We start from the raw sequence: 9,036 nt of genomic DNA, 5'->3' as shown, positions 1-9,036 counted from the left end.
GAGCCTGTTCGACTCTTTCTCTGGGTGCTGGTGACCTCTGACCTCTGGACTATAGGGGATGCCCTGTCTCCACCGCTAGGGCTTCCGGGGGCTATTGGGTCTCATCTGTGGGGCCTTGGGTGAGTCTCTGCCCTTCTGGGCTGGGTGGTCAAGAGGGAAGACTACTGTCCTCTGAGCTGGCTCGGTGTGACCGTGAGTCATGCCCATGCTTCCCCGGAGCCTGCCCCTGCTGGCATGCAGGCCTCAGGGAGGTGGGGGTGGGCACGGCCTCCGCGCCTCACAATTCCCACTGCCGGAGCCTCTCAGCTTGCTGCCTCCCAGCCCGTGGAGGTGAAGGCCACAGCTGCTGGCTGGCCTGTGAGGGTCTCTCCCCTTCCCACTATGTCGTGAATTGTCCCTTGTCCTGGGGGCCAGCAGACCCTCTTGAGAACCTGGGGTGGCTCCTTGGGTCTCCCCCTACCCCCTCCCCACGGGCTGGGTGGGGGTGGGAAGGGGCGGGCGCAGCCAGCTGAGGAGCCCGATGATTTCCTGCCCTCACCCAGCGCTCACCACAGCTTCCTGCCACGGGCGGAGGGGAGGCGGGCGCCAGCGAGGGGCAGGTACGGCTGGGGTGGGGGGACCAAGCAGCAGGTGGCTGGAGCCCTGGACTCCAGCCCAGGCCCTGGCCTGACTGCCCTGGGACCAAGGGCTCCCAGAGCCAGTGCCGACCCCCACTCGGCCCATCTAGGGAGGGGATCCAGGGACCCCAAGGAAGGGCAGCTGCCTCCCTGTGGCACCCCAGCCTGCTGCCTCCCTGGCCCTTGCGCCCCACTGGGCCCAATCCTCTCCCTGCTGTGGCTGTGCCCTTGAGGGGCCTGTGGGGTGCAGCCAGCCTGGTCCGAGCTCTGCCCGGCAGATGGAGGGGGCCGTCCTGGTCCCCTGTGTGCTGGGCCTGCTGCTGCTGCCGCTCCTGGCCGTGGTGCTGCTAGCCCTGTGTGTGCGCTGCCGAGAGTTGCCAGGTGAGAGGGGAGCTGGCGGTGTGCGGGATGTTAGTGCCCACCGACGGGGCCCTCACCCCCTCCCCTTTGTCCACCCAACGCTGTCCCTGCCTGTCCTGGTCCCAGGGACTCAGAGCCCCCTGGGCTCTAGCAGGCTCTCCCCACAGCACCCCCTTCCTGCCTCACTGGCTATCTCTTTCCCAGACTCATATGACAGCGCCACCTCGGACGGGTGAGTCTGCCCTGTCCCCCTGGGGCTCTCCCTCAACACCCATGGTGGGGCGGGGTTGGGGCCTCGTTCGGCCCCATACCCAAGCTGTGTCTCTCCCACCAGTTTGTACCCAAGGAGCATCCTGCTCAAACAGCCTTGTGAGTACATGGAGGGTCCCCCACCTTGGGTGTAGGGGAGAGGGTCCCCGGGCATGTTAGTGAGAGTGTGCCTTTGTTCGGCCCCCCGTGACTGTCCACGTGGCCTTGACCTCAGCTGGGCTGGGGGCAGATGGAGTCCCCGGGTGTGTCCAGGGCACGGGAGTTTCAGGGGGTTAGTCTGCCTTTTGAGGCCTTGACCAGGGTAGGAGCAGGATGCCTGGAGTCCTTCCTTCAAGCTTGGTTCTGTGTCCTCAGACATGCCCGCTCCCCGGCCACCTGCCACCTCCTACCCGCCTGTCACCTCTTACCCACCCCTCAGCCAGCCGGACCTGGTCCCCATCCCGTGAGTAGCCCCTGAACCCCTTCCCCTCCAGCTCCCACTCTATCCCCTTACCTCCAGTTGGAGGCCTCCTTCCCTGCTGCAACTCCTCTTCCCACCACCTGAGCGCCACCCAATGCATGACCCCTGACCTTTGACTCCCAGAAGATCTCCACAGCCCCCTGGAGGATCCCACCGGATGCCATCTTCTCGGCAGGATTCAGATGGCGGTAAGTGTCCCATGTGGAGAGGGTGTCTGAGGGCTGGGGCTGGGTGGAAGATGGGCCCCCGCCTGAGCTGACTCAGTTTCCCTCTTGATTTCTCCTGGAAGCCAACAGCGTGGCGAGCTACGAGAACGAGGGTGCGTCCGGGACCCTGGGTGCCCAGGCAGGGTGGGGAGGCTGGGGCCTGTCCCAGATTAGGTGACCCTCATATTGTTACCCCCAGGGCAACCCCATGAGGCTGAGGATGAGAACGAAGATGAGGACGACTACCACAGCAACGAGGGCTACCTGTGAGTGGCCAGGTGGGAGGTGGGTCTGAGGTCAGCCAGGGTCCTCACTCACCTGCCTGTTACTTCCTTTCAGGGTGGTGCTTCCTGACAGCACCCCGGCTGCCAGCACTGCTGCCGTGTCAGCTCCCACGCCCAGCAAGCCTGGCCTGCGCGACAGTGCCTTCTCCAGTGAGTCGTGTTCCCAGCCGCCACCACCTTGTGTGACGCGGGCTCCTTACTCTTCTCTGTCCTGCGATTTCTTTCATGACTGTTACCCTTCTGTCCCCTTGGATCTCCTTTTTGGGAACTGCTATCCTTCAGTTACTGGGCTTCCTGCTCTGCTCTTCTGATTTTCTTACTTTTTCTCTCCTCTTTCCTCTATTTTTCCATTTACTCTCTAAGATTTCCTTGACTTGATTCTTCAATCCTCCTACTGAAATTTTCATTTTTCCTGTTCAAAAGCTCTTTGTTGGTCTCCACATGTTCCTTTTTCATGCCCTCCTGTTCTTGTTTCATGGAGGCCATATCACCTTGTAAATCTCTAGGGAATTTAATTAGAAGCTGTGTGTGTGTGTGTGTGTGTGTGTGTGTGTGTGTAAGTTTTCTTCTGCTTCCTGCATTGTCTCAGTTTCCTTTGAGCTGCTTTTCTGCCTTCATCATGGTGTTATTCGCCTGGCCGCATCCTCTGGGCTTGCCTCGATGTCTGGAGATCCTGTTTTCTGTTGCTCCCTCCTCTCTCTGTATACTTGTCCTGGGCTATCACTTCCACACCCTGGCTTCATTTGTCATCCAGATACCCAATTGCCACCTCTGTCCTGAGCTCCAGAGTGTCTGTCCATGTGCCTTTTTCATGCTCGCATTCATTCATTCATTTGTTCACTTGCTGCGTGCCTCTGTTGGGCTGATACCAGGGACATAACACTTAACGAGGCCAACTGTAGTGATAGCATTCATTGAGGGTTTCCTCCCTGCCCTGAGTTTTATGTGAATTAACTTATTAAACTTATTAAACGCCATGGTTCCCAGGTGCTCTTGGGCCTTCTGCTGCCCCTGCAGTGCTCAGTTGTCCCCTCTGTGTGATGGCAGCAGGTTGTTTAACAGACACTTGGCAGCTCCTACCAGGTGACAGGCCCCATTTTGCTATTCTCTGCTGTGATCTTCACAACAGTCCCATGAATTGGGGACTGTTGCTAGCCCCATTTTACGGATGAGAAAGCTGAGGCACAGAGAGCTTAGGTCACTTGTCTGAGGTGACATGGTTGGTTGATGCTGGAACTGGGACATTCTGGCTCCAAAGCCCACCATGTCCACATGCTCATGGAGAGACAAGGTGACATGGAAAAGAACCAAATAATGTGGACAGTGATGGGTGCCACAGGGGCTATGACAGGATGGGCTAGGCAGTGGCTGGTGGGTAGGGAGCAGGGGCCAGGGCAGGAGGCACCTGCTGGGCCGAGTGTGTCTCTCCCTCCACACATGCCACCAAACTCTTGTGTCCCTGAGCTGCCCTCCGTCCCTGCTCCCCTGCCTGGGGGCCATGCCATCTTGTGACCCTCCTGCTCCCCCACAATTCCATTCGCTGTAGTCAGCCCTGGTCAGGAGGGCCTCCCGTCTCTGTCTGCACCCTGTGTTCTCGTCCGGCCGCCATCACTGCCAGTCTAGCATGCTCTCGCTGCATCCTGTGTCTGCCCTTGGGGAGGCCTGGACACCTGAGGTTGGGGGAATCTCTGGGAATCTGTGGCTGAGGGTCTCTGGTGACAGTGCTGGGGTCGGGCGGGCCCCATGGCTTCCCTGCAGTGGAGTCCAGTGAGGATTACGTGAACGTCCCTGAGAGCGAGGAGAGCGCAGAGGCATCTCTGGGTGAGTGGTCGGCACTCCCCATGCCTGCCCTGAACCCCTCTGCCCCACATCACTCTCGGTGTGGCCTGACCCAGCCTTGGGATGGCCACCCCCATCCCCGTCTGTCGGGGGGTCCTACTGCCCTCTCCCCCTCAGTGTGGCCACCTCTTCGTCTGACCTGTCCCCACAGATGGCAGCCGGGAGTACGTGAATGTGTCCCAGGAGCTGCCGCCAGCGACCAGGACTGAGCCTGGTGTGTGGGGTGACAGGGGGGGAAGCTGGGGGAGCTGCCTTGGGCCTGGGGGGATGGCCTGCAAGCTGGAGACCAGCCTCCCCTCCCCTTGCAGGGACCCTGAACTCCCAGGAGGTGGAGGATGAGGAGGAAGAGGGAGCTCCAGATTATGAGAATCTGCAAGAGCTTAACTGAGATCTGGTGAGAGGCCCTCCCCGCCCCAGCCCTGCCCTGGGCCTGCAGGCTCTTCTCTCCCCCTAGAGGACCCCCCTCCCAACCCCTGCCCACCACCTCAGGCCCATCCTCTGTGACGCTGGGTGCCCTGCTGGTGCCACTGACCTGACCCCAGGACCCCTCCCTTTGTCCCCTGTCCTGTTGTATTGCAGTGCAAGGCCGTGTCTGTCCTGGAACCAGCCTTGCCTGGGAGGGCCGAGCTGGGCAGCTGGAAGTGGCTCTGGGGACCCCATTTAGTGTCCTGCCCTGGCTCCAGCCTGACGATGGTTTGAAAATTTCCCCCTAACTTATTGTCACTTTGGGGTGCAGTCTGTGTCCCCCCAGAAACTCTGCACCTTCTGACGCAGCCTGAGAATGAACTACCCTGGCCCTAGCCCTATTGTAATAGAATAAAAGCCAGCGTGGTCTGTACTGCTCTTGGCTTTGGGGAGCCCGTGGGTCAGACTGAGCCTGCGGATCCGCGTGTGTCTGTGTTGAGTGTCTGCACTAGTCTGATCCATGGAGCATGAGATCTGTGTGTGTGTGTGTGTGTGTGTGTCTGTGTGTCTGTGTGTCTGTCTGTCTGTGTGTGTCCATCCTCCACGGGGGCCCCCTGCTCCTGATGGCCCTGGCATGTGAGTGACAGCAGTCAGTGGCTGTGACACCTGAGTGAGGCCTTCTGACTCAGGCTGGCCCTGCTGGGGCTCAGAGTGCATCTCCCCATGAGACAGCCCATGGGAATGGCAGCCACTGGCTGTGACGATGGTAGTGCCGGGTGCGGGGGAGCCCTGGGTGGGGAGTGGGTGTTACCAGCAACACCCTTCTCTGCTGGCCCTTGGTTTCTCCTTCCTTGGATCAAGGGACTGGACCTGGTGACCTCAAAGGACTCTCTTTGTTCTTACCTTTTGTGGTTCTCAATAAAATAGAACTTAAAAATTGCCTGAGTAAAAAAATTAATGTGCAGCACAGCACTTTCAGACTTTGATGTGCAGGTGACTCACCTGTGGGTCTTGCTGCATGGCAGGGGCTGACCCAGTAGGTCTGGGCTGGGGCCTGGGACTTTGCAGCTCGGAGGCGCTCCCAGGTGATTCTGATGCTGCCGATGCATGGAGCCCATCTTGACTGGCGAGGGTGGTGGATCCTGTCGTTTTCACTGGATCCACTTCTTTCCCAGTCTCCTTCCATGTGGTGATGAAGATTGGTGGTGAGCATGTGACCCAGACTGGCCTAAGTGTGGGCAGGGCCCCACTTGAGCCGGGGAGGGGCAGCCCAGGGATCTGGGTGGGGAGAAGCCCTTTTTGTTCCCAGCAGTTGTTAAGCTGGGAGGAGGCAGGTGCGAGAGTGACACCAGCGTGGAGGAGAGAATGGCACGGGGCCAGATTCCTGACGGTGTCATTGACTCCTGGATCTGGCCACATCTGAAGCAAGACGCCTGCTCCCACAGACTTCCCAGTTACTTGGGCCAATAAATTACAATTTTTTTTTCAACTGGGTTGATTTGGGGTTTCTGTCACTACAACCAAAGTAGTTCCAGTTGATGTGCAAAGTTGTTGGCGATTCTCTGTGGACGCAAAGTTAATAATAACAGCTTTTCCCTGTGGGGCACCTGGTGCCTGTCTGTGATTATCTTACTGAATCGTCGGGCCTCCTATTGTCAGTCATTGTTAGTGTCCCCATTTCACAGGTGCAGATTAAAGGGATAGGGAGAGCCCAGGCTACTCTGGTCCTGGCCTTGGTGGATTGGGGTGGGACCTTCCCTGAGGCACTCATTTATGTGTCTTGGACTTAGAGAGGGGATATGGCTTTGCTTTCATCAGTCAAAGGACAGAGCCATCAATGTGGTGGGACCTCTGGGACTGGAGCTGGGGGGTCTTAGCACATTGGGGTGGTCAGCAGGCAGAATCCCTACAGATGGAAGCTGGGGAGCAGACGTAGGTGAGGCTCAGAGAGGCAAAGTGACTTGCCCAAAGGCACACAGTTTAAGAGGTAAATCTGGAGTTAGATCTGTGGCTGTCAGCCCCCAGGGCCACTGTCACGTTGACCAGTGGCCTCCTTGTCCTGGTTATCGTACAAAGTACCAGCTGCCTTGAACAGGGAGTCTCAGAAGAGGTCCAATTGCAGAAGACAGCACAGAGGATCTGGGAAAGGGACCAACAGGTGAAGTTAAATCCTTTTATTTGGGAGCAACAAAAATGCGTGGAAGCCCCTTTGTGCTGGGCTGAAGGACAAAGAATAGTTTCAACCAATCTAGCAACATCTAGTAAAGCTAAAGATCTGTGCATGCCCCTCTAGCTAGCAAATTCCTGCGTATAAACCCTGACCCACTCTAGCACATGGGCTAAAGAGGCAGGTACACGCAGGCTCAGGACAGCATCATAATGGTTACAGCTGGAAACAACAGACATCTGTGGCTGTAGAGTGGACAGACAGGCAGAGTACAGCCTCACGGCCGGTGTTCGCTGCAGACAGAACAAGTGAAGGGGCAAGGCCCAGCAACACAGGCGGATGTCACAAGGTGGAGTGAGACAGCAAAGCGAGTCACATGTATAAAGTTAAAATCATGTACAAATGATACCAATTGTTGAGGGATATGCATTTACCTAAAAGCATCAAGATAGGTGTAGGAGTGAGGAGTACCAAAGTCAGGACAGTGGTCACCTGGGGAGGAGTTCAAGGAGGGCTCCATGAGATGTGCAATGTCTTATTCTTTTTTTTTTTTTTTTTGAGACAGAGTCTCGCTTTGTTGCCCAGGCTAGAGTGAGTGCCGTGGCGTCAGCCTCGCTCACAGCAACCTCAAACTCCTGGGCTCAAGCAGTCCTGCTGCCTCAGCCTCCCAAGTAACTGGGACTACAGGCATGCGCCACCATGCCCGGCTGATTTTTTCTATATATATTAGTTGGCCAATTAATTTCTTTTTTTTTTATTTTTTTTATTTTTTTTTTATTTTTTTTTTAATTATTTTTTTTATTTTGGTATATTATGGGGGTACAATTAATTTCTTTCTATTTATAGTAGAGATGATGTCTTGCTCTTGCTCAGGCTGGTTTCGAACTCCTGACCTTGAGCGATCCTCCCGCCTCGGCCTCCCAGAGTGCTAGGATTACAGGCGTGAGCCACCGTGCCCAGCCTGCAATGTCTTATTCTTGAGTGAGGAGAGGGGGATATAAGTGTTTGACACATTATACTTTTAGTATTTGCAGATCTGAATGGTTTCGTAACAACTAAGAGAGATCAAAGCCCCAGGAGAGAATGGATGAGGGTGGCAGCGTGTGGCATAAACAGCATCAGGAGACAGTGAACAACAGGCCAAGAGTCACCAGCTGGTCTGTGCCGAGTGGATGGAGTTGCATGTGGTGCTCCAGGCCTTACGAACAGTGTATGCAAAGGCCCTGGGGTGTTTGAGGAACTGAAAGAAATTCCGTGTTGTGGGAATTGGAGATGGCATGGAAAGGTGAGAGTGGGTGGAAATGGGGGCTGAGCAGGCATATCCTGAGACCCACGAGCCACCCTTGGAGGCTTTGGAGCAGAGGATCATGTGATCAGATTTGTGTTTTAGCAAATATCTCTGGCTTGGCTAATGTGGACGGTGGGTGCTGAGGGCTGTTAGACCAGAAGTAGGAAGGCTGTGAGGAGGCTACTGGGACAAGTCACTTGGGAAACAGTGGTGGGACAGCCAAAGAAGTGGCAGGGCCTTGGAGAGGGGTGGGAGAATTAGGAGATATTTGGGAGGTGGAGTCAAGGGACCGTCATGTATGAGGCACAGGAGGGCCCAGGGAGACTCTGGTCCTTGCCTTGGTGGATGGGGGTGGGGACCTTCGCCAAGTCGCTAAGCAGCTACTAATTTGTGTGTCTTGCACCTAGAAAGGGGTGTGGCTTTGCTTCCATCAGTCCATGGACAGACAGAGCCATCATGGGATGGACTCTGGGACTGGAGCTGAGGGTTCTTAGCACATTGGGGCCATCACTGGGGAGAGCCCCTACAGATGGAAGCTGGGGGAAAGAAATAGATTTTTCCTGAATTCTGTGTCCTAGAAAAGGTAGACTTAGTGACAAGTGTGAGAGAGAACATTTTTCTGGAATTGCCTGGGGAGACATCTGGATGCTTGTAAAAGCTACAAGGAGGTAACAGCTGTCTTGATTTGGGTTCTCCCAGAAGCAGGCCTTGAGATGCGGGTTCTAGTGCAAGTAGTTTCTTTGGGAAGTGGTTCCAGAAAACACTGGCCGGGGAGCAGGGAAGTGAGACAGGAAATTCTCTGGTACCACTGGGGCACCTGCAGCTCAGGCCTGCGAAAACACAGGGAACCAGTGTGGGGTTGTCCTGTCTGAGGGAGGGAGCTGGGGTATTTATACTCCCCCACTCAAAAGTCACTGGCCGAGGACTGCTCCTAAGGGGTGTTAATTCTCCAGAACTTCTGGCCTGCTCCTCACACGGGCACAGTGGGCTCTGGGGGCCAGGGCAAGCCCTTGGGCAAAGGAAGGCAGAGGCTGGCAGCCGCGGCAGGGCCAGCGGGAACCGAATCGGTGAGGGGGCAGGCCTGTGGGTGAGGCAGCCACGGCAAATGCTGCAGTAGCTTGCGTTCTTTGTGGTGGTGAG

At 56.4% G+C, this 9,036-nt stretch overlaps 1 protein-coding gene across 1 annotated transcript; it reads left to right on the top strand.

Annotated features, from left to right (window-relative positions):
- Positions 1-572: 572 nt before the first annotated feature.
- On the top strand, positions 573-4,874 carry LAT (linker for activation of T cells). The gene is given in 12 exon segments (XM_075995204.1): positions 573-998; positions 1,182-1,209; positions 1,312-1,346; positions 1,602-1,689; positions 1,831-1,895; positions 1,997-2,086; positions 2,089-2,179; positions 2,253-2,347; positions 3,956-4,018; positions 4,188-4,250; positions 4,345-4,430; positions 4,616-4,874. Coding segments are annotated over 11 exon segments (801 nt in total). The 5' UTR covers positions 573-895; the 3' UTR covers positions 4,425-4,430; positions 4,616-4,874.
- Positions 4,875-9,036: the final 4,162 nt, after the last annotated feature.

Source organism: Microcebus murinus, chromosome 19 (genome assembly GCF_040939455.1).
Source record: "Microcebus murinus isolate Inina chromosome 19, M.murinus_Inina_mat1.0, whole genome shotgun sequence".
NCBI classification, from domain to species: Eukaryota; Metazoa; Chordata; class Mammalia; order Primates; family Cheirogaleidae; genus Microcebus; species Microcebus murinus.
This window is presented reverse-complemented; position numbering and strand designations above follow the sequence as displayed.